Source organism: Chiroxiphia lanceolata, chromosome Z (assembly GCF_009829145.1).
Source record: "Chiroxiphia lanceolata isolate bChiLan1 chromosome Z, bChiLan1.pri, whole genome shotgun sequence".
Taxonomy (NCBI): Eukaryota; Metazoa; Chordata; class Aves; order Passeriformes; family Pipridae; genus Chiroxiphia; species Chiroxiphia lanceolata.
Genome location: NC_045671.1, coordinates 30729838 through 30753723, shown reverse-complemented (window position 1 = coordinate 30753723; position 23886 = coordinate 30729838). Strand labels below are relative to the sequence as shown.

General features: G+C 40.8%; 1 protein-coding gene across 7 annotated transcripts in view; it reads right to left on the bottom strand.

Moving 5' to 3' along the window:
• LIFR (LIF receptor subunit alpha) overlaps positions 1-21417 on the bottom strand; it is a 53737-nt gene extending 32320 nt beyond the window's left edge. The window contains exons 1-4 of one of the 7 annotated variants that reach the window (XM_032675003.1): positions 21310-21372; positions 20580-20835; positions 12864-12970; positions 577-731 (exon numbers count right to left, since the gene is read on the bottom strand). In XM_032675003.1, the coding sequence (XP_032530894.1) occupies positions 577-658 (82 nt within the window). In that variant the 5' untranslated portion in view covers positions 659-731; positions 12864-12970; positions 20580-20835; positions 21310-21372. Of the gene's footprint in view, positions 1-576; positions 732-12863; positions 12971-13671; positions 13766-15273; positions 15638-20579; positions 20851-20903; positions 21031-21309 lie in introns of those variants that run through there. The other 6 variants (XM_032675006.1, XM_032675002.1, XM_032675004.1 and 3 more) reach the window with 6 other exon arrangements.
• Positions 21418-23886: the final 2469 nt, after the last annotated feature.

Here is a 23886-nt window from a genome sequence, read left to right as displayed (position 1 = left end):
TTGAAAACTGTTGAATGATTTGTGTGTCTGATTAGAAAGCCAGACTCTCAGCTTTCTAGAATTATCTAAGATCTGCAGTTGTACTCGTGTGCATAACACAGGCAGCTGTCTCCTTCCACAATATCCATTCCTTGCCTAGTCTAATAAGCAGGCTTTGGGCCAACGGCAAAACCACAATCTTTGATGATAAATTTAATGAGTTTTTTTGCTCTTCTCCACTGTTACACATGGAAGGTAATTAATGACAGAAGGGCAGTTAATGATAACGTGTGAAATTATTGAAGACAGCTGGCGTACACAGCAAGAAGGTTTCAATGCAGGCACTTACATCAACTGCATATGCAGGCTATCAGTTGCGTTATGGAGAATTTAACACCCAGTTTTGCACTGGTTTACAAGATGCTGATGGGTGCTGGAAAGAAGAGACTAGGCCTGGCATTACCTCCCCATGGTGTGGGGCCACAGAGGTGACAGTTTCTGAATACACATTTAGTAGGAAAGCAATGTAATTACAAGGCGTCAGTACAGAAGCTCCAAAAAAAAAGTAATTAGTGAATTACACTGCCATGAACTCACCTATCTCTTGGCTATATACTAAGCTTCTTAGGCATAAAATAGCTAGTGCTAAAAGGTAGCGGAGGCTTGAATTCTTCCACATTCTTCTACTGTTTGTTTTCAGAACAGCAGCTTTAAGCAGGAATAAACGTCATCTTCCAACAAGCTGGTCAGTTCTAAAATTAAACACAAAAATAATAAAAAAACCTCCGTATAAATTGTAGAGCTGGTACTCCACAAATGCCACATTTTGTTTTATCTACTTTTCTTCTTCAGTACTGTTCCCAGGTGTAGCACCTCCTTTTCCTTTGTCTGTCATGCAAACCTTTTCTCTGTCCCAACAACTCCTTGATGCATACATTTTCAGTAAGACATTTCAAACACAACCTCAAGAATCATTGACATGTAAAACTCAATGGTCCACTGTCATCATTCAGGACCATCTGATATCAGAACAGAACAGACATGGCATCCCCTGGAACAAGCCTCTTCAACTTAGATGAAATGTCACATTCACAAAGGATTTTGTACACCATGAATGGAAATAACCCCTGCTTCATTTATGCATTTAAGGGGACAGGATAGACCATCTGTTTGCTTCTTTCCTCTTCTCATTTTTCATATTGCTACTATTCAAACCTATGGGATGCCCGAGACATTGCAGAACCAGATCTGATCACTAAGGATCACTGGTTCAATCCAGTGTTAAATAATAATGCCTGGAGGAAAAATAATGGAAAAAAAAATATATGAGCCATTTGTCTATCAAGAGATACTTGTAACTATAACTGACACCTCAAGGTAAAAAATTATCTAGAATATTATATTTAATGTGCTCTTTGAAGATAAAGGGGTTTCATGTTTTATAAAGAGAAGTTCAACTCTTCAGTGGGACCCAGGGAACGCATTTAATTCCACCTACACATCAACAACCATCAGTTTATGTTCTCAAAAAAAAACTACAGGAAAGCTTATCCTAAAGCTTTGTCAATTCCTGGTACATCATTTACCTGCTACCTGAAATCTCTGAAGACTTGAGCACCCTTCCAGAGACCATAACTCCCATGTAACAAGAGGCCTTCTCTCAGCAACCAACAGCAGGAGCTGGGCCATTTTCATGTTAGAACATGGCCAAGCCTGCCTGTCCTGGAGAACAGTTTTGTTCCCATTTTGTCCAGGCTCCAAGGGTTCTGATGTTGTCTCTGAAATCTCTTCCAAAGCTAGATGTACATCATCGTCAAAATAACAGACTTTGCCTAAAAGCCTATGAAATTTTGAAAGCAAGCTCTATTCACTGAAGTCCCCTGTGCTACCAGGAGTATGCTTCTTCATCCCTGCAGTAAAACCATGTATTTTTTATTAATTTTTTTAAAGGAATCCTCCCGCAGGGGACAGCTGGGGATGCCTGAAATGTTCTTCTGTCCCTCACCAATCGGCACTGTGAGAGGAGAAACATATCAGAACTATGCCAAATAATCCAGAGCTGCTCACAAGGGGCCACTTCCCTTCTTTCTCTTGGTCTGCAATAACCAGGCTGAAGGCAAGTCCCAGGCATACAAGAGATGATACATGCTATGGTAAAGACCACTGTTATGTCTGGAGGGAAGAAAAACACTTAAAACTTAAAACTTATTTTAATTTCACCATGTCCTCAAACCACCTGAAAACCTCACTAAAAACACACTAATGTAAGCTATACTTCCCCTAGATGCACTCAGTTCTTTTATATATTTGTAATCTGTAATATCCATGCTGTGAAACTTGTTAAAAGCCAAAACAAGAGCAGAGGTTGACAAATCTATGTCCAGGCAAAGATGAATTAAGAATCCACCAGCACATAAAATATAATAATCTCATTGCCTGAAGTCCCCTATCATATTTTGGTGTATCTCAGGGTCTTCATGTATTTGTCCATGTTATTAATGAGAATATGGGATGTCACCTCCAGGTTTGAATCTTGCTCATAAAGCTCTAACTTCATAGAAAATTTGAAGACCTCTCAGACAGACCTGGGAGTTACATGAATAAAAGGACTAATTTCTATTTGTGATATAAATGTAAATTTTATGTTTCTGAGGACTTCTTCAAAGACCATTTCTGGTTTCCAGAAAAGTCTAAAATTAAAATTTAAAGTTCTATATCACAATCACCTGACAGTCCTCTATCAGCTGGCCTTCTGGTAGTCAAGGAAAGGATAAAAAAAGGAAAGCACGGATGCTGCTTGAAGGAGAAAAAATTGCTCTGTGATGCTAATTAAATCCCAAGCCTGTAGCATTAATCTCAACCCTCTAAACACATTAACCTTGTAGGTTTATGCAAAACCTGTTCATTCAGCAACTGTGTGTGTGTGTGTTTTAAGAAAATCTGGTTTTTTGCACCTCCTTCAATACATGGAGTGGCCCTCCTACTGCAGAAGTTTTAAGAGTACATCACAGCAGTGCATTACAAGATATCTTACAAGATATCTGAGTCATACAAAATTCTCCTAACTCAAGCATAGTTTTAATTTCTGTTTCAGAGTCAGGCACAGAAGGGAACCTATGTACTCTTATGCAGGGCATGATGAGTGTCTTGTAAACCACAGTCTTTCGTAAGAAATGTAGACTCCCTGGCTCTTGTTTTCTTACAAACATTTTATAACTTGTTGAAAAGTCGGCAAATAAAAGCCTCGTGTCACATAATTAAATGCCATTAGTCAGGAAAAAGATCCCCATTTATAGGCTTGTTTTAATTATAAAGTTACAAAATAACTGAGTTACATTAAAAATAGGAAGTTCACTTTCTTTGGATGAAAGCTGCCTCCCATTAGTTCAACTGTAAATCAAACAAGGCATAGAGGTTTTTCCTTAGCCTAAAAGATATGAGAAGTATGTTATCCTCTAGGCAGATGTACTCTTAGGATGTACAGGACTTTATCTCCTAAGAGTCAGGGATATTATTTAGGACAAGAGAGCTCAACATTGTCAGAGGAAGGCAAAATCTTGACCACGGCTGGCTGGAGCTCAACAGGAGCAGTTACTACTAAGCACAAACGTCTTCACACTGCAAGTCTTTATTTTTAAAAAATGGTACCAAGGGGGTTAGCCAATTGTCTCCACCAGACTAAATTGCAACTAAACCACCTTTAACAGTTGTTCATCTTAAATAATAACAGCAACAGCACATCCCATAACAATCTAATTTCCTTGGGCAACATATTCATGTCACTTTACTGGCACTATCATCAGTGTTCCAAATGTGCTCCACAACTATCTCTTGCTCCATTTTAAGCACATTACTTTGTCCTGTCTCCAGCAAAGAACAGTTTAACCTCTGCCTTGCAGCAACGTCTTACAGAATAGATGACTGATATCAGATCTCTAATATCTCCCTTAAAAACTCCAATTTTTTTAATTTTTTTTTATTTTTTTTACCATTTCCCAGTCTCAGTTTCTATATTTCTGATCATTCCTGGAACAAATATTCCTCTGTGAACCAAAGTGTTGTATCCACAGCCTTGAAATAAATATCTGTGCCCCGAGGCCTGAGCATTATCAAGCACAATGAAGGAACTTTTCTATGGCAAACCTATGGGTAGTATGTGTTTACACAGTTCATGCCATGTTTGCTTTCTCCCAACATTCAGACCTTGTTGACTTGATTTCAGTGTGTGATCCAGCCCCGGATACTGTATAAAGCTGCCACGTAGCTATTTATTTAGTACTTCAGACTCTAATCTCATCCTCAAATGGACTGCAAATGTCCTGACTTAGCGTGAGTGTATTTGCACAGCAAATTCATCTCAGTGGCCTTGCCTGAAATGGTCTTTCACTTTTGAAATTTTCAAATAAGGAAAGAGCCTCCCATAAACCTATGCTAAGGAACAATACCACGTGTGTCTACAAAAAGTATTCACAAGCAAATTTATGCCATACTAACAGCAAAGGCTTGACAGGCTTCAGTATATAACTGCTCATACTTGAGAGAATCTACTAAAAGCAGGATTCCATAATAACTGTTGGAAGCTATAGTACGTGGGGATGTCATGACTTCTGCCCAGAGCTTTATGGAACTACCCTTGTGCCCGAGGTCGGAAAGAAGAAATTTTAAATTCCCTTTTATGCAGGTAAGGTAGCAAAGGAACAATTAGACTCACACTCCTATTCATTGAAGCCAACAGTTGATAGCTGATATTTAAAACAGCTCAATACCCACCATGGACTTTTAAATTACTTTTAAAGATGTTTTGATGCAGACAGTGCATCTACTGGTGATCAGACAGATAAGAGAGGAAGCAGTACTCCAAGACAATAATGTGTGCCTAGGAAAATATCTGTGGACAGCTTTGCTTCAAAATCTTGTCAGCTGTAAAGAAGGTTAAAGATTCTGTGACCTCCTGAGAAAAGGGGAGCATTTAAGCCATTACCAGCCCCTTTAGACTTAACCTCTTAAAGGGAAAACCAGAAAATAACTGGTATGTCTCCTACTGACTGCGCTTCTTATCATATATTTCTTGGCTTAACTGATTCTGAGTATCTTCTTTTTTAAAAGCATAGCTAACCAAATGCTCAATTCTCTTCAAAGGGAAAAAAAAGTGGTTTTTTAGTCAGTTGCAACAGATTAGTTCTCTAAGCACAAAAGTTCTCCAAAGCTTTGTTCTACTACTGAGTTTTCTGGTCCCTGAGTGTATTTCATTGTCAAGTGCTTGGAAACCACTTTGAAAACAAACAAACAAAAGAGCTAAAAAAAAAATAATAAAAAAAAAAAATCAATAAACTTTCTGGCCTTCTTTCTGCCTGCAGACTGATCTGACAGTCACAAGCCTCCAGATCTGTTTTTTAAAAATGTCTACAAACTGAGGATTAGTTGCCGCAGTTTTCATAGAAATGTTTGCGTTCCACAAGCAGATACTAGAAAAGAAATGATTAAAAAGTCACCTTATACAAAAGGTTTAGGGAAACTGTAAGCGGAGAATACTAGTCAAAATCAGTAAAAATATATGTATTAAACATAATAGAAGAGATCTGCTTGTCCATAAATTTTCTCAAGTTGCATTTTTTTTTTCTCCACAATTAAAGGTACCATCACAATAATTTGCCACCAAGTGGAACATTAAAAGGTCTCAAGGAAAATTACATAGCACACCACCAAAATGTTGTAGAGACTGATGAGAGGCTGCATTTTTGGCAATATTGAGCAGCCATAATCCCAAATAATCAAGCAGAAATGCAGGTGCTAAGTCTATGCCTAGATCAAACCTTATTGCTAGAGGAAAAATTACTCTGTTTAGCAGGTGGAGAAAGCTCATTTTACTTGTGTCTGCCCAAAGACACTAATTCAACATTCAAAGTGAAAGAAAACACACTTACATGCAGATAAAAATGCATATATCAAATTACACATCCTACTTTTGCCAACAGAAAGCTTCCAAAAAAAAATTCCCCTATCTGAAAAACCATGCCAGAAATACACATTTCTGGGAAACCAAGCAAACTGCCAATACAGCTGACAGTAAAGGCAATGGACACAGAAACAGAAGATGAACTGGTTTCCTTTAGAACAGCTTTGCTGATCCCACAGCCTTCATCCTTTGACTTTAAAGCTATCTGAGTAATAAAAAAAAAAATGAAAGTAGAATTAATAAGATTTATTTGAGGGAGCTTGGCTGTTTTTCAACAGAGTACATTCTTCCACATCCTTTAAAAAATTTCCGAAGTTGAGACAAAAATCTTCAGTAATCTAAATGCAGGCTTTCCCTCTCTGTTTATAACATGGCACCATTCCACTTTATAAAAGATTCACAGGACATGAATCACTAAAACTCATTTATAAATGAAAACTGAATCCCATTTGGGAATCTGGCTTTCCCCAGTTCTGAGGAAGTAATGTAAGAATCTGCTATTGCTCTATCTAAAAGTTGATAAAATAATTCAAGTTGCCTATCTGCATGCTCTCCCCTAATCTGCAGCGGAAGAAAGGAAACAAAGACAGGGTGTTAATATATTATTCAGTAAATGTGCAGGAGTACACAAGGCAAAATTTTCAGTCCTATGAGACATTTGTTTTGCCGGGTTTTTTTCCCGTCAAGCACAAGGAGAAAAATTCCCTCCTCATTGCTTCCTCTAGCTGTCAAACAGCAGCATCACCTCTGAGATACTGGGAAGCCACAGTTATCTTGCAGCCACCTCAGCCTGCCTCTGCTCTGCAAGGTGAAGTGAGAAGTCGCGACACAACACACAGCGTAAGGATCAACACTTCAACAATTCATTTTCCTGGTCACAAGCACCATCTACAGAGGCAAACCTTTTGGCAAGAAATTTTACCAATAAGAGTAAAGGTGCACTCCAGATGCAGTAAGTGTTTCAGCTTTCTCAGGTTCTAAGGCCAACTTGCAGCTGCCCTTGCTTTCCAGTAATTTCAGTTCTTCCTTTTTTTACGTGATCCCAGGACAGTCAGACACTGGAAATACAAATAAGCAAGTTGCAGACTGGGAGAGCTGTTGGCTGCTTCCAGGTAGCAATTAGCATGAGAAGCACCCTCACCTGGCTAGGAGATGAGACAACAAATCCATGAATAAGTGCCACAACTCAAGGATGATTCTCTGAAAGCATTTAGTACCAGCTGGACAGCACAACATCAACACACACACAGAAACCGAGACCTTAGGACCTGCCTTTTCAAAGAAAGGAAAATATGTAGCAGATGCAGATACCACATAGTTTAATCACAGCCATGGATAAAATTCTGTGAAGAATTTGGAAAGTACAATGAAAGACTCCTTCAGGTTACTCCCGTAAACCAAAAATCTCACCAAACAAAAACAAGATTGAGACCACTAGGAAGAATTTCCCTGCTGGAACAGATGATCTGGAGAGAAAAACCAGTGACACTCAAGAGGTGAGGCAGCCAGGCAGAGCAGGGGACTGAAAGGGCAGAACAAGCAAAGAGACACTCTAGGAACTGATGGTTTATTTTTACCATAATTAAAAGTTAACTTAGCAGATGACATTTTTTTTCTTTTTCAAGCAAAAGGTACATTTTTCACACTTTGCCTTGTGGTCTCACTGAATTATGCCTGTCTCCAATTAAACCATATGTTAATTTAAAAACTCTTAGTCCTACCAGAGTAACTGTTTCATGCACTGTTCAGCATATCCCACGAAGAGCGGTCTCCAAGCCAGATGTTGCATGATCTCCTAGTGTGAGATTTTCAGAAGAACAAAGGCACTTTCAAAGGAAAACTGTGTGTCTAACTCCCAAGTCTGAAAGCCCTTGCCATATCAATTAGCCATCAAGCACATAGTTAAATACATGCATATCCACCGCTACTAAGAACACAAGCACTGCTCTCCAGATGGTAACAACAAAAAAACAAACTCTTCTGAGAAACACAGTGAACCCGAATACTACCAAAAATAGACTAAATATGTTTTGGGATATCTGCAAGCCTGTTCGTGATTTATTGTTATTACATATTAGGCCAACGTTATTATAGATTACCGCTAAGGCTTATTAGAGATCAGAGAAGGCATGCTGGAGAGGTCTGGATTTCAGTTCAGTAAAGGTTGACTTCACTCTGCAGCCATTTCCTCAGCACAGGGTTTCTCCATCCAGCTGCAGGGTTTCACCGACCTTGTTAGGACACGGTATGCTGAGACCTCATCTCCTCATCCTGAGTGAACTGAACCTAAGCAGCGTGTCCAAAGGTTATTGCAGGGGTAAAAGGGACAGACAACGCATGATCAGATAAGTCCAACTTCCTTAGGAAGTCAGCTCAAATTAACAAGAACAGATTCTTCTCCCATTGAGGTGCAGATGGAAACCACCTAATCATCTCAACAAAGAACAAAACAAAGGGTGAAGGTTAGGGGACACTACTGGCCAAAAGCAAACTTTTGATCTCCTAGGCTATTGTGCTGTGCAGAATAAGGAAACGGCTCAGAGTCATTTACAAACTCATGTTTTAACCCATTCAAAAAATTTTCTTGATACTTACTAAAACTGACAAACTAATATTGCTTGGAGTGAAGGATGTATTTGTGTAAATCTGATACAGCTACACATATTTCCTGATATACTTGAATTTGGTGACCTCACGGTCGACACATTTCCTTGAATTCTTGTGCTCTGCAACACAGCATGGAATAAGCACAGCGAGCAAAGGCACACAAGTCTGACTTTGCATACATAAAAAATGCCTCTTATCATGACTGCGATGGCTACTCACTCTGCCTTTTTAGTACTTAATACAGGTGCAGAGTATAGAAACAAATGCATCCACATTTTTTTGCAGTATATAAAACAAGAATCCAAAGAAAACCCACAGAGAATGTTTCCCATTTCTCCAGTGCTTACTGCATTTTACCAACATAGAACTGAAGCAAAACTCAAAACCAATTATTCCAAAGCACATTTCAGTTTTGGGGGTGTGTGTACTGTTAGCCTCTAGGTAGTTCTCAACACAGCAAGTCTTCAGAGGAAAATGTCATTTGCCCACAATGTCAACCGCGCTTTACTCCATGTGAGGTTCAAGGGCCAGACCATATCACTCAGATTTTACAAAGAGGACTGCAGAATAAAATTGCTGTTCCTTATCAGTCATGTTATCTGCATAATTCTGTCCCTGCCAGTTCTTTTCAGCTTATACATCCTTATGAACTAATAAAACATTAAATACATTGACCTAATTAATGAAAGAATTTATTTTCCTTAATCTGGCAATGTCCAAAAACTTATTTTGGACTTTATGACCTTTAATCTTCTTTCCACCACAGGAAAAGCCTAATTAGTTTTATAAGAGAACACTGATAATTATTGAAGTAATTCCAAGTGCGATGTTTTTAAACAACTGGCAATGACCCAAGGGTTGCAATCCTTCATTGTTTACAATGAAACCTGTGGTATTCAAATTATTTTTAAGGTACAATGAACCAAATCCAAAGAAAGTCTGGCTCCACGTGTACAAACAGCATATAAATAGACTGAATGCTGAAATGCGGCTTTCACACTAAATAATATATTGAGAAAAAGGAGCAATAGTTATGTGATATCCTTTTAGAGTGAATGCAAGGAATGAGAGTCACTTACGAGAAATAAATTGATTTCTTTTACTAATCAAGGAAATGGGCAATGCCTGAAACTATAGATCTATATTTTCTGATAAATTCCCATTGTACTAATCTTTGTTGAGACTTTAAAAGCTCTCATGCCCTGCTATATTTCCACTCTTAGTAAGTATGTGACATATCACATGACGACACACTGCAGAATGTTATTATGTGTAGACTACCCTTCCACTGGGGTGGGCAAATGCTTTACTCTCTGCTCCGCTCCCAAGTGGCCCTGAATGCTGCCATTCTCCTCTCAAAGACAAAGAAGGAAGGTCTACAATATAGTATGACATTATCAGAACAAGCCTGTCCATGTGTAATTAGACAGCAGCTGAACTTCTTTATTTCTTTTACAGGTTGTTTTAGTTGTACCTTACTCCCCTCGAGTTTTTCTCTTATGCATATACATGCATATCCTCCTTTTAAGGCATCAAACTGTAGAAATTAAATCTTAAGTACTCAGAATGCACAGTTGCTCAGGGTACCAGTACCCCCTCATTCTCTTGCTGTTCACAGCCTTCACTGGAGCTATGGACCCAAAAGTCATGCAGGCACACCTAATTCAGCTGCCTGAAGCTAATATTACTCCTCCTTGTCCACTCTGCTCCTCTCACAGAGGTCCCTAGATCCCCGCAAAGGATTTATAGTGCACTTGTGTATCTTCTAGCAGTACAGCTAGCAACCCAGTATCTCAATATAAACTGATTCATTCATTTTGTCCTTTCTACCCCTCTAATACACTCAGATGCTGCTAAAAACCACAGAATTTCGTCTCAGTTTTAGCGTGCTCCTTGATGTTATCCCCTCTACAAACATGCAGCACTGCCTTAACTGTATTGCCCTAATCAAAATAAATAATTTACTGCAATGCCAAAGGCACAAGATGTAGTTGTTTTACAATTAAATTAACACCTGACTTTCCATGTCAAATAAATTAGACTGATCATTCAGTTTAGGAAGAGCATTGCATAAAAAGAAAACATAAAGTTCAAATTTTCTTCTCAATTTCTGCTAAATTATTTCAAATAAGATTCAAACATAGACTGAGATCTCTCAGTTCCACTAAAAAAGAGATGCAAAAAACTTCCTAAGTATATTCGGAATAATCTAAATGAAAAGTTTACGTTTTGTCTGCTGGTGGAGTTTTCTTATATTAGGAAGTTTCTTTATTTTCCTCAAAGCTCTTTAGATGTTTCATGGAGGGTCTCAGAATGGACTGTTATAAAAGTACTCTGCTAGAGCAAACTCTGAATCATTAAAATAAAGCAATGAAGATATGAACATTTTAAAATAATATGCAAGATGGTTAGGACCCATAATTTTTATTGCTGTAAAATAAACCAATGTTTTGCTGTCTCTTTTAGAGCTTAGGAAAAGCAGTAAATCGAGTAGCTGTGTATAATCCACCAGCAAGTGCTTAGACAGCAGCGTCTGCTGCACCCCATTTAAAACTGAAAGCAGCTCACACAAAATTGAGACTGCTACTAATAGAACATAGAGTGATTCAGTTCCACAAGTCTCTCCTGAGGTGATTCACACTTCGAATGAGAAAACAAAACAGAAATTTTCAGGGTCACATCTCACATCTTCACTTTCACATGACCATCACTACAGCACCTGTAACTTGCATCTGTTCCTTCTCCCTCAATCCTCCCTTGAAAGTCAGATTCACCTCCTGAAGTTCTTTTTTTTTAGCTTCTCTTCTGAAGGTTGACTATAAAAAAAGGCTGAGGAGAGGAAAAAACAACCTTGGATTTTACACACACAAGTCAGTCCAAGTTTTCTATCTTTGCTTAACAGGGTTCTTCCTTCCTGCTATTATTAATAAATCTTACAGTCTACTTCTCTCAGCATTGAGCTGGCAGATAACGTACAAAAGAAGAAGGATTTTTTACTTATTAGCTTCTGACACCAATAAATTCCGTATACCTACACAGCAGAATGGAAAAATCTCTTCCTGTGGAAGGCTGTTCATCACATTTTTCATGCATTGTTGCCGATAAGTTTAACTTTTTTGTTTCACAACTCAGCAATGAAACAGCTATTGTTTCCAAAGTGCTGAGCAAGTTCAACTGTGGGAATGAGAGACGTGCAGCAATTCTCAATGATCTCTCTGGTGGCTGCAGATTGAGGTGCCCAGACATGGGGGAGAGAACATGGGTGCAAGGGGAACCTGAAGAGAGCATCAACTGGAGAACTAACCTTTTGGTGTAAGTACATGAATTACATGTTCTGCTTCAGTTTATTTTTAGCTTCTATTCCAGTAGGAACAGAATTTCCTTAGGAAAAATTCTGCTCTTCATGCACCTAAAACAGGCCCATCCAGATACATAATATATGGGGCACAAGGCCAAGCACATTCTTACAAGTTTACCTGTCTAAATCCAGAGACCTGAAAAACCTTTAATGTAAATTTCATGGCATGAAACACCAACATCTTACTTCTTCTTTCTTTTATGAAAACCTCTTCTACAAAAGCTTGTGCCAATCTCACCATGAAGCAAGTCATTAGAACTCACACAGTATTATAAGAATAACACCACCTAAGATAACTTTGGAGAGTTTTATGCTTTCCCATTTCTGCAACTTTCCATACTAAAGTGCTACTCAATAAATCTGTACAAGGATCATATATGCAAAGCATATTTAGGTAAAAATGCATATGCCTCAGGGACATAAGTATTTGACTTTAAAACAATATATATACAGGAAATATTTGCAAGTCACAGGAGAAGGGTTTAAAAAGATCAGAGATACATGTAAGTACTAGGAATGCAAGTAACAAGTACCCTTTTTTTTCCAAATAAGAGAATTAAAAAACCCCAAAACCAAACCAATTGACTATCATTAAAAATGGCAAAAAATTAATGCACATTATTTCAAAAGAAGAGATAGACTCGGGGCAATTATTACCAATACCTGCTAAACTGTTATTAAAGTGTCAGTTCATCAAATAGCTGGGTTTATATTGCAGCACCTTACTCATCTTAATTCTTAAAACCCATGAAACAAGCAGCTAAATGCCATCAGAGATCACCTGTATCCTCTGATGAGAGGGTATTTCAAAGCCATGGATTGCTGCCTCTGACTGACTTACTGCAGATTTATGCAAGATAAGAAGCCTCAGTAACCACATTACACACATATTGCTCTTGAATTTGCAAACACATAAGTAGATGACTAACTCTAGCTTACGAATAAAGGCATGCATAAACTTACATTTGTACTGTTGGCAGGAGCCCAACTGCAGGAGCCTGTGACAGGCTCAGTCCTTAGTCTTCAGTTTGGGAGAGCTGAATGCTGAACTGGACAGTCACATGAGGTACCTGAAATTAAAAGACTCATATATAATATCTTGCTAAGAATGCTGCACTAGAGGATCACTCAGAAAAGACGTGGAATTACAAATATACCTTCAGTGTCTGAGTGTGTGGAGAGAAAAATTAATATTATTTTGCTGAAAGCCTGTTAGTGACCTAATTCTACAGGCAGCTATTGTGATGCTGAGTGTTTGCTCCCATTTTTGTCTGCAGCAATCACTGCCCAAATTCCAACCCAGAGTTACCTACTGATTAGCAAGCACGCATACAGCAGGGCAAAAGGATAACAGATAAGAATCTAACGTTTTCAAGGATATGTTCTTCACATATTAACACCAGCTGCACCACTCACTAGTTGAAATATGAGGAAGCAACCGGAAAACATTCAATTTTCAAACTATCAGTTATCACAGCTCAAGCAAAAATAAAAGTCCTCACAACTTAATCTGTACGGATCAGGTTACCTTACAAAAGCACTTGATCCAACAGCACAAGAGAAAAACTAGTCATTCATTAGCAGTGGAAGTAGTTTCATCCAGTACAAAGTTGATTTATACAAAGGATCAAATGATTACTTTGAGCAGTTTGGGTCTAAGAGATCATCTGTTGTTGCAAAAGCTAAAACAATGCAACTATTTAGTTCAGTGAGGTTGCTTGGTCACAGCTCTCAATTACATGCACAGAGAAAGGATTTAAACTTAACCCACCACATAAGACACCAGAGGAAATGCCACGTAGTAGACCTCCACTGAAAGGTGAACATTGCAAAAAGTAAAACTAATTAAGCATTGGCAAAACTCTCCAAGGGAGGGGGGAACTGATTAATAAAAAATAAGACTAGATGCATTCCTAAAAAAACTTCTAAATATGGGCTCACTACAAATATAGGGCTTCCTATATTAAAGCCTTTAGTTCATTTTACACCAATGTCAGACTAGAATAGCAGAAATCATGGAGAGATCTCACATAAATATGCATTTTAATGGTGAAGAAATACAATATACAAGGGGCAAACCACAGACTTTGAGGTAAGATTTAAAATAAGGGTCACATGACACCTTGCTGGATTTACATCCAGACTGATTCTGATTCATTTGAAATATGTGGCAACATGTGGTCAAAAATACTTTCTTCCAAAAATTTCCCATCATCTTGAAAAAAGAGACAGGCCAGTCACATTTAACTTGGAGCGAAGGCTGTTCTATATTGGGAATTGTGACAATGCTGTTCTAGCAGATGAATTATGAGTTACGTGCCTTGAGACCTGTGCACTAAAAGATTTCCCAGAGCCATGACCTTTGGAAGCATTTGGAGCAGGGGGAAGAAGGGGAAAAGGAAGAGGAACAGGTAGACTCCAGGGAACAGATATTATTATCCTCACAACCAGAAGAAACCCTATGAGGAATAAAAGAGTTTGACATTTACAGTAACCTCACACACACAGTACTTCAGTTCTTGTTGTACACAACTCAAGACAACACTGACGTCTGCAATATAAATATCATTTTTGTTTTGTTTTGTTTTTTCTCTCTCTCCTCTCTTTTTTTCTGCCTAGAATTAAACTTTGAAAGCTTATCTCCTTGGTTTTAGCTCCAGACTAGCTGTAAAACCTCAAAGGTCAAACATATCTTTTGCCACAAGTGCTGAACTTGATCCAAAACATGAATTATTGTAAAAATTAGCTGCAATTGGAACACTTATAACTCACGTTCACCTTTGGGCTTCAGAATCTGCAGAAGCTCCACCTATAATACTGACCACTATAATTTTCTTCTGAAATTCATTTGATTTAAGAAGCCTTTTTGCCCGGCAGTAATATTAAAACCAATTATTTAAGAAAGATATTTTTAAGCTCTGTCCTCACTGATTTTACAGTTAAGAGAGGCCATTAGATCACTCAGTTCAAGAAGTGCAAAACCATGATCTGCCATCCAAACAGTTACATAACAGGATGAGCTGCACTGCTGTCTTGGCACAAGAGCTTCTGGATGACCACGCTAAGTCCTGTTTGGAAGGGAGAAGGGTTGCCAGGCTAAGGCAGATACCACCAAACAACCCCAAAAGGAAACTGCCTGTCCAGACCAGCCACATGCTGAGCAGAGTCATGGCTCTTGTTCCCCTTGTCCAAATTTCCCTCTCATCTGGGTTCTCCAAGGCATGTGGGATGCAACTCTCAATTATGCAAGTAATTTGAAATGCAGCTTATAAAGTTACAAAAAACATGAACATTAAAGACGCTCAGACCACCCTGACGGACAGCAGCATTGAGGTGTCTTCATCCACAGCCTAAATGCTGTAGATGGGCTCACCTTCACACTATTTGAGACCACCATGTTCAAATCTGGACTAGACATCTTTGCAGCAAGTGGCCTGGGTAACCATCTGGCTCCAAAAGAGCTTTTCCCGCGCTTCTGAGTTCAAAGCCCTTGAAGTGAAAAGAAAGAAGTTTTTAAAGCTTTAGGCTGAACTGTGTGTCATGCCCAAGGCCTCAATGTGGGGGGCATTCAAGGGCATAAAGCCAGCTTGAATAGAGCTGGCTCGCTCTGCTCACCACCCTAGCCAAGCTTGCCATAGGCCATATCCACGCCATCCAGAATAAATGCTTAACTATCCTTAACTATGCTATCTAGTCAACTGAGCTTGTATTTCCTCTTGGAGGGAAGTAACTGATTTATTCAGTGAGCAAAACTAGCTTAAATGGCTGGCTGTGGCCCAGAAGTAAAATAGGGACAATTTCTGAGCCAGACTGGCAGTGTAAACCACCTTCAATCATCCCTGTTACTCGTACTTTTATTACACCTTTAAGCAACTTGTGCAATAATGACAAAATTATGCAAGCATAAGAAGCATTCCAGCATACTTTTCAGACAATGTTTATCACCTAAATACATTGCTTTATTTAAATTCCATGATTAGGCACTATGAACTACCAGGCAACCTTCAGATGAAACTATCAAGGTTCAGTCAATATTACAAAGCTGTTATCAGTGCAGCTGTAGGTATAAAGAAAGCAAAAATATATACCTCTAATTTTGGAATATGTGTATGTTCCAAAGGAAAGTACTCTTGACTCATGATCAAAATGCAGTAAGCAATACTGGCAGAGAACATTGGTATAATGTTATTCATCAATATGGAATCATTTCCCTTGTCCCCTGCCCTCCCCCCAAAAAAAACCAACCCAACCCGAACCAAATGAACAAACAAACACAAAAGAAAAAAAAATAAAAGACCCCTCACAATAATATTCCAACCAATGTTACTGTATCACCAAAAGCAGCCAACTGGCAAGGAAGATGCTGCAGCATAAAAATCAACCTCAAGAAAGTGCTACTTTATCTATTTAAGGACTAACACCAGGAGACTGAGGCTGGCTGAAAGGCTGTGCTTTTGGTTTTGCAGGAAACTGCCCTTCAATTACTGGGTTTATAGGACAGAAAGGAGACTCTGCTCCCTGACAACACATAGCCCAAGAGAGTGGGGAGCTGGTACTAACAGCAAGCTGACAACAGAGGTGGTCCATCCTCTGCTGTGGGCTGTGCTGAGAGTCTGATTTTTCACAGGGTAGGAAGTGAGGTAGAAGGAGCAGGGAATTGCTACAGTGCTGTCCTTGTTTCCATGACACGTGTTTTTATAACTTGTGCTCCCTGAGGTAAAAGGCACAATTTGGACTCAACAGCTGACAACTCAGCAGTTCTCTGCCTGTGGGATAAGGGAAAGCTGGTTCTGTTGTAGCAACAGTTGACCCCACTCCAGTGCCAGCTCCGGACAGCGCATGGAAAGGAGGGCAGACATATGCCCTTCAAAATCTTACACCCTGACCAACATTCATACCAATGGCTTAGGAGTTATTTTTAGTTTAAGCACTTTCTGCTTGCAGTGAAACCTGCTACTAGGAGTGATTCCAAGAGACAGCAGCAGGGAAAGGCAGACAGCAGCAAAGTGGCAAAACCCCCTGCTGAGAATTTCTGGTGCTTGCAGGAGTGCAAGGACCTTAGAGACACAGCGCAGGAGGGCTCCCGCAGTCTGTAAATATAGGCACTGCAAATTTTCCAGAGAAAGAAGGATAGCAATGATCAGCAAAAAACTGATGGTACATATGAAAAACAGTCCCCAAATATTTTTCTCAGTGAGCAATAAGAACCTCCAGACATCATTCATTCTAAAACAATAAGTCAGTAAGGAAGGAAAGCAAGGAACACAGGGAACCTCTGCATTTTCTGTATCCTAGCTGCCCCTAAAGCCCTCAAAGGGTAGGTAAGAAAAGAGATCTGTTCATCCAGGAACTTCTATGGCCCTCATCATTGCCATGCTAATAATTCTGAAAGAAATCTATAAGATCCTGGAAGATGAGCCCTGGTGACATTTAAGCACCTATAAACCCCACACTTTTGATGCTTCAACCAAAAGAAATGTTCAAAAATCCCACTTAACTGCAGCTAAGGATTCGAGAGGGGAAAAAGAAAACAAAAGGAGAGGCGATGATAAATTTTGTAGGTATCAGCATGCACAGATGCAGTCTCATTTTTGACAGGGCCACACCACCTGCCTGATGTTTAGACACTCAAGATTCACAAAGAAATTACTCCTTGCCTGTATCTGCTGATAAAAAGTGCACAGAACCACAGAATCAGGTTCCACAGAAAAATGAGAAGCTTTTTGTATTAAGTCATAGAAAAAGAAAGCAGCAGGAAAGAAGGCAGCTGAGCCACTGCAGCACTCCCTGGGGTATGGCAAACACCTCTGACCACCTCCAGAGACTACTCAAAGTGACAGACAAGTCAAGATGAAGACTTCTCTAGCCTTTCTGTCAATGGCATTTCTCTCTGAGGCTTAAGCAACCACCGTCTCAGAGCAGGACTCCGTGTCCTTGTGAGAGGGCACTCACTGGAAGCCAGGGACTACGGACTTTAGGTCCTGCTTCCAAGGATTATTTTGGTCTTTTACATTTAATTGGTGATGGAACAAATTGCATCCAACAGCTTGGGAGTACAGAGCACAACCACCTCTTAAGTCCTACATAGAAGCAATTTATTTTTCTTATTTTTAGACAGAAATTTGATGCCTGGCAGTCAAAAAGTAGTCATAACTAAATCTCAGGGGGAGAGACACCAAAACATGAATAATTTCAACTAATTCTAGCTACTTATGGTAAACAGAGTAAAATTGCCTTTCATACCCATTCTCCATGTCTTCCTGCAAATGAATCAGTATCTAACTCAGAGGAACAGCATCCCTTCTCAAAGAGCCATCAGTATTCTGTTTGCGTTCTCAACCCTCCCACCTATTCAAGTATCTTTAAATCTCCTTCAGCAACCTTTTCTTCTACTGCTAACATGCCTTCACTTGAATCCGCTCTGTATTTCAACACATCTGAATCTAAGATCCCAGTGTTTCAATTACTACTGCATCATAGATCAGTATGTACTATTGAAAATGAAACAAAACTAATTCCAAGAAGTTTTCTGGTTTCTTTTTTCAGATTTCCCTTCCGTTGTCCGAAACCTGTCTTTCAACAGCTCAAATAAAAACACTGTAAGGTAATACTTACTATCATTTAAAACTATATCAGATCATTTTGGCTTTCATCCAACTAATGTATCAACACTGTTACTGACTGCTGAATTTTCTCTGCATTTCTTTGAGCACTAGCACACAGCTTAACTGGAAAAGAACCTCATTCACCTGGTCACATCATCGACTAAGTCATTTGCAGAAAAACGTTATCCATCTTCATCAGCCTTGTGATGCACTGCACTCTGCAAGATAGAGCTGGTATTTACACACATCTAGACTGCTTAAGACTGCCAGTCTTCTGGAGGTTTCAACTTTCAGGTGGAATTCTTACCAACGCATGAATTTTAAATACATCTTCATAAGGCACAAAATTTGCTGTCAGTCACACACTGGATTAAACAATCCAACATTCATACTCTAAGAGAGCTGTTTCTAATACATTGAGAAACTCTGTTCTAGCATTACCTATGGATGTTAACAAATTCAGATATTTTCTGAACATTTACTAAAGCCCTGAGCTGCATGATGTTGAAACAGATGTGACCTTATAGCCATAGACTGTAACTCAACAAGCACTTGAAACTTAAAGCCTTATGAATACCCGCTAAAATACCAGCAACAGCTTTGCCACCTGCGAAAAAGTCTTCCTCTCTTTCAGAAGAGCATCTCCACCCAAATTGCTGTTCCCATGTATTCCTTATTTGCCTTTGGCAACTCTCTGAGAATGCCCTCACCTCTCTTTCCACAGCACACCTGTAAAGGGATTTAGCACAATCTTACTCATAGATAGTGCTTGCCATGGGTTGCTCTAGGTGACTAAAGCCGTGTGTTTAAAGAGTGCACAATGGAAACTGTTATCAGTTAATAACACTGATTAAAGTTTGAATAGGTGAAACAGCAATAAGATGAAAGGATGCAAAAACCTGGTAAACAGAAAAGAAACAAAATAAGGTGACTCCCTAAAAGTTATACTCCAAATCAGCTCCAGCTCAGGGATTTTTAAGCGTTCCATTTCTGCAACATTTTCCAGCTTAGATCATAGACCTGCAGTCTACTGACACTAGACTGCCATTCCTTAGACCTCTCAGAAGTAATCTGCAGCCCTGTCTACAGGTAATGACAGGCAACTCATGACAAGAAATACCAACCAACTGCAGATATGGCGCTACTCATTCTGCGGGTCAACTTATGGCATTTGCTTCTGCCTCTTCCACATCCAAATCCTTCCCCTCATCAAATAAATGATTTTTGTTTTGATCTTGATTCACATTGTGGTCAAATCCAAGTGACTTCTATGTCTGTGCTTAGCTTTATGTACAGAGTTCAACAGAAATCAAAGCTTATCTTTATCACCAAAAGCATACAGCATACAATGGTTGACAAGCTAAGTACAAGCACAGACTTTTTGCAGACCAAGGCATTCACGCATTCTTCCCTACAGGATGTGCAAAGCTTTATATATAAAGCACGTGGACACTGACGGACCTACATCAAGCAACATACTGTCTCAGCTGGCATTGCCACATGCTGATTTGAGAGGGAACATGGCATGATATAGACTTTAATCTTTCCCACACCTACTAAACCTCCTAAGTCTGATTAACACTCTGGATTCATGCTGTGGGGTTGAACTAAGGGTTTGAGAAGAATTTGAAGAATTCTTCTACATTAAGGAGAAAAGGCAGAACGGACTGCCAGGTGAGATATCAAAGGCAAGTCACACTGCCTTACTTAGGTCAAGCTGGGTTTCAAAGACAGCAGAAATCTACCCCACGCCCACACTTCTCTGAAGGGAATTTGTCAGGGCATGGATTGATTATTGAATATGAATATTTGACTATTTTTTCAATGGTGATTTTAAGTGTGAAAGTCTGTGGAAAAGAATCAAAGTGACAACTCCTAAACAACAGCTCATGGTCCAAGTTTCCCCAGTACTAGATGATTATAATATCTATCCAGAGCTTTACTCCCACTGATAGCAAACTTCCCAGACACTCACCACTGACCACAATTAAAAAACAAACCATGCATATAACCAATTCCTACCAAAGCAAAACACAGCACGCGAGCACAACATGCCTCATCCAAATATACTTACACACGTTGAATTTTAACAAGGGAATAACGTTCTTTTCAGAACTACCTCAGAGGCTTTGAGAGATCCGTTTTCAAACACGATCTCTGCACACATCAGAAATTCAATCACTCAAAACAGACACAGCAAGCTGTGTCTCCACTGCGTCGGAGTCCTTGCACAGCCAGTGCGCAGCAAGGCGCCCAGCATGTCTGGATGCTCCCCAAACGCAGAAGGGACTCTGGATTGTCCTCCCAAGGTCCTATTTTTCAAAAGGGTGCTGCTTATTCAAAATAAAATAAAACAGAATAAAATAAAATCACAGAAGGAGGCATAAATAGTATTTACCCGCCGCTCAGTCCTTGAACCAGCCAACCTGCCGGCCAGCAGAATGAGCTGTTGACAAAACACAGCCTCTACTTAAGTCGCAGGCTCCGGGCAGCGGCGGAGAGGAGCCGCCGGTCTCCCCCGGCGCCCTCGGGGGAGGCTCTGCCCCGCTCCGCGCCCGCACCGGCTCCGACCGCGCCGCGCCCCCGCCCCCACCCGTCCCCAGCCCCGACCGAGTCCCGAGCCGCAGGACACCAGCGAGGCAAGCTCAGGGTCTCCGAAAATCGCCGCCGCCAGACACCCCCCTCCGCCCCTCCCGGCCGGCACCTCCCCGGGGCGGGCAGAGGGAGGGAGGGATGGAGGGAACATCCATCACTGCGCCCCTCGGGCCGCCCCCTCCCAGGTGCAAACGGGTCCTGGCACTCACCCGCCGCCGTCTCGCCGTGCCCTGTGGCGGCCGCATTCCGCGGGGTGCGGGGGCTGTGCGCGCTCCCGGCGGCCCAGCTCCGGCGGGCAGCAGTGCGCAGCGCCGACAGGAAGGAGGGATGCAGCCGCGGAGGGAGGGAGGGAGGGAGGGAAAGAGAAGGAGGGAGGGATAGAGGAGCGGGGCTGGCGGGCTGCCCGCGGGCGGAGCCTGCCCTGTGCACCGCCCGCCGCCGCCCCCGGCCCTGCCCCGGGCACCGCCGGCTCCCGCCGCCTGGCCCGGCCCGGCCCGGTCCGGCCCTGTCGTTGCTGCAGCCCCGGTGCTGCCGGGTCGGAGCTGCCCAGGGCTGCAGGGCCCCGTTAGTCGTGTCGCCGGGGTGTGGTGGGGACTGAGCTGCTGGGGACACTCGGTGGCGTGGCTGGGTCCCCGGCGGGCTGTGGCGAGCGCCCTGGGGGGGAAGGTGAAGTCACGGATATGGTCTGAGCCTTTCAGGTTCTCTCTGTGACACGGTCAGATATTATTCTTAGAAAAGTGTCTTGAATGCCTCCAGCGCTGCCAGCCCTCCAGGGTTTGACGCAGTGGGTCTAGCCCTCCAGACCCAGGCCCTTCTTGACTCATTTTATTTTTGTATTTGCCTCTAGTTTTTGAGGTCTGGGGCTTGACCTCCAACATTTCATGGAAGCCACAACAGTTGCATACCAGCCTCTCTTTTAAATTAAACTTGAAATCTTCACAATCCCACAGTCTCAAGAGTCTAGCAATTAAAAAAAAATATGCCACGAGACCCATAAAATCAGTAGAGTTGGCAAGCTTGTGGCTCCTCTCTTGTGCCTGAGTCAACCACAGGAGAATGGGGAGAAAAAGTAACTGCTGGATTTTCCTTGCGTTGTTCTGACTAGGTTTTCCTGCTGTGGCTTCCAAGTTGCTGCAGATTGATTGTCTCAGAACCCATATTACAGGGAACTGCATTGTATGAAAATCCTGGGCCAGACTTGTGTTCCATCTTGGATAAGTAGATGATTTCAGGTCCCCAAATCCACATTGTCCTGCTGTCCTGCATATAGCTTGCCTGGTCTAAGTGAATACAGTTTATTTTGTAGAGAAGAAATCTGCCCCTGTTTCCTCCTCTTTCCGGTGTTTTTGCTTGTGCAAACAGAATTGCATCTTATGAACCTTGTGGTTGGGTCATGCATCAAGATATGTTACTTCAGATCTGTTCTGACTCAAGGACACTCTTGACTTCAGACCTTGAACACTGAGACTTGTCTATGGGTTGGCCTGCATCACCTCAAGAAGGATTGAGTCTCCTTATCCACATACCATTCTTGGATTTTTTTAAACATGATTTGAAGAAAAGCCCTAGGCTGTGAATCCCGAGCACAACGTGGTGTCTTCTCTTGATGCACGTTGAAACACTCTTAATTCTGCTGATGGACAGACTTTAAGAGAAGACTCCTATTAGGCATCTTCTATTTAGTAGGTTTAAGCAGTTGCCTTTCCAGCACATCAGTCAGCCTTTCACAATGCCAAATCTCTCACCCTTGAAAAGGTCTGCTGGATGGCTAATTCTGTGGTCTAGACTTCACTCCAGGCACAAAGAGGTTTGATATGCCAGTTACCTAAGAAAATCTTTCTATTTAGTTCCCATTCAAGCCTAGAAGGCCTCCTATCCTATTTCCATGCAACAGCAGCCAGATCACAATGAAACTGGGAATACTCATGGCACCATAAAGCTTGGGGAGAAGGTGGACATTGCATTGTACACCCTTGTCCAAGAGAGGACTGCCTCTGCCTTTCTCCATTTCCAGATCTCACTAACTGAAGCCTGTTGCCTTCCCTAGAGTCTGCGGCCAACGCTCAGGAGATGCAGAATGCACATGTGCCATGGATTACAGACCCACAGATGACACAAGGACTTTTTTTCAAAGGCATTGAAAACATTACATGAAATTGTATCACCTTTCTTTTCTGCAACTCCTGTTATTTCAACTTTAGTAAAGGCTCACAGACATTGTACTTGTTAGAAAGCCCTATATATGGTACCATCATGGATATGGTGCCATCACTAGTTGTGGAAGATTTGGAAAATTTTCTAGATCACAAACCCAAGCATTTTTACTATTTTTCTCTTTTTAAATAGTAAGGTAGCTTCCCTGTGATTTACAGACATCCCATACAGGATTCGGGGTTGTTTGCATTTTTTTAAGCAGGAAAATGTGATTGTGAAATTAGAAGAAGCTTCCAGGAGAAATCAGAGGTAGGGGTAGTTCATGAAGTTATTTTAAGATTTTGATATTGTATTGATGGCTCAATTTTTAATGACTCAGTTGAAAGTTAAGAAGTTTTTTAGATTTGATACTATTTAAAACAAGATTATATAGCACAAGTTTCAAGGTGAGAAGACTACAAGTGGTTGGTATCAGTTATCTCTTTTTTATACAGTGAAATATGCTAATTTTAATATAAATATCCCCTAGACTAGGCAAAAGACTGCCCTAGTTACGCCACTACTTTTGATCTGCAGGAAGTATGCTATCCATGCATCCAATCTAATCATGACACCTTCCCCATAAAATGTCA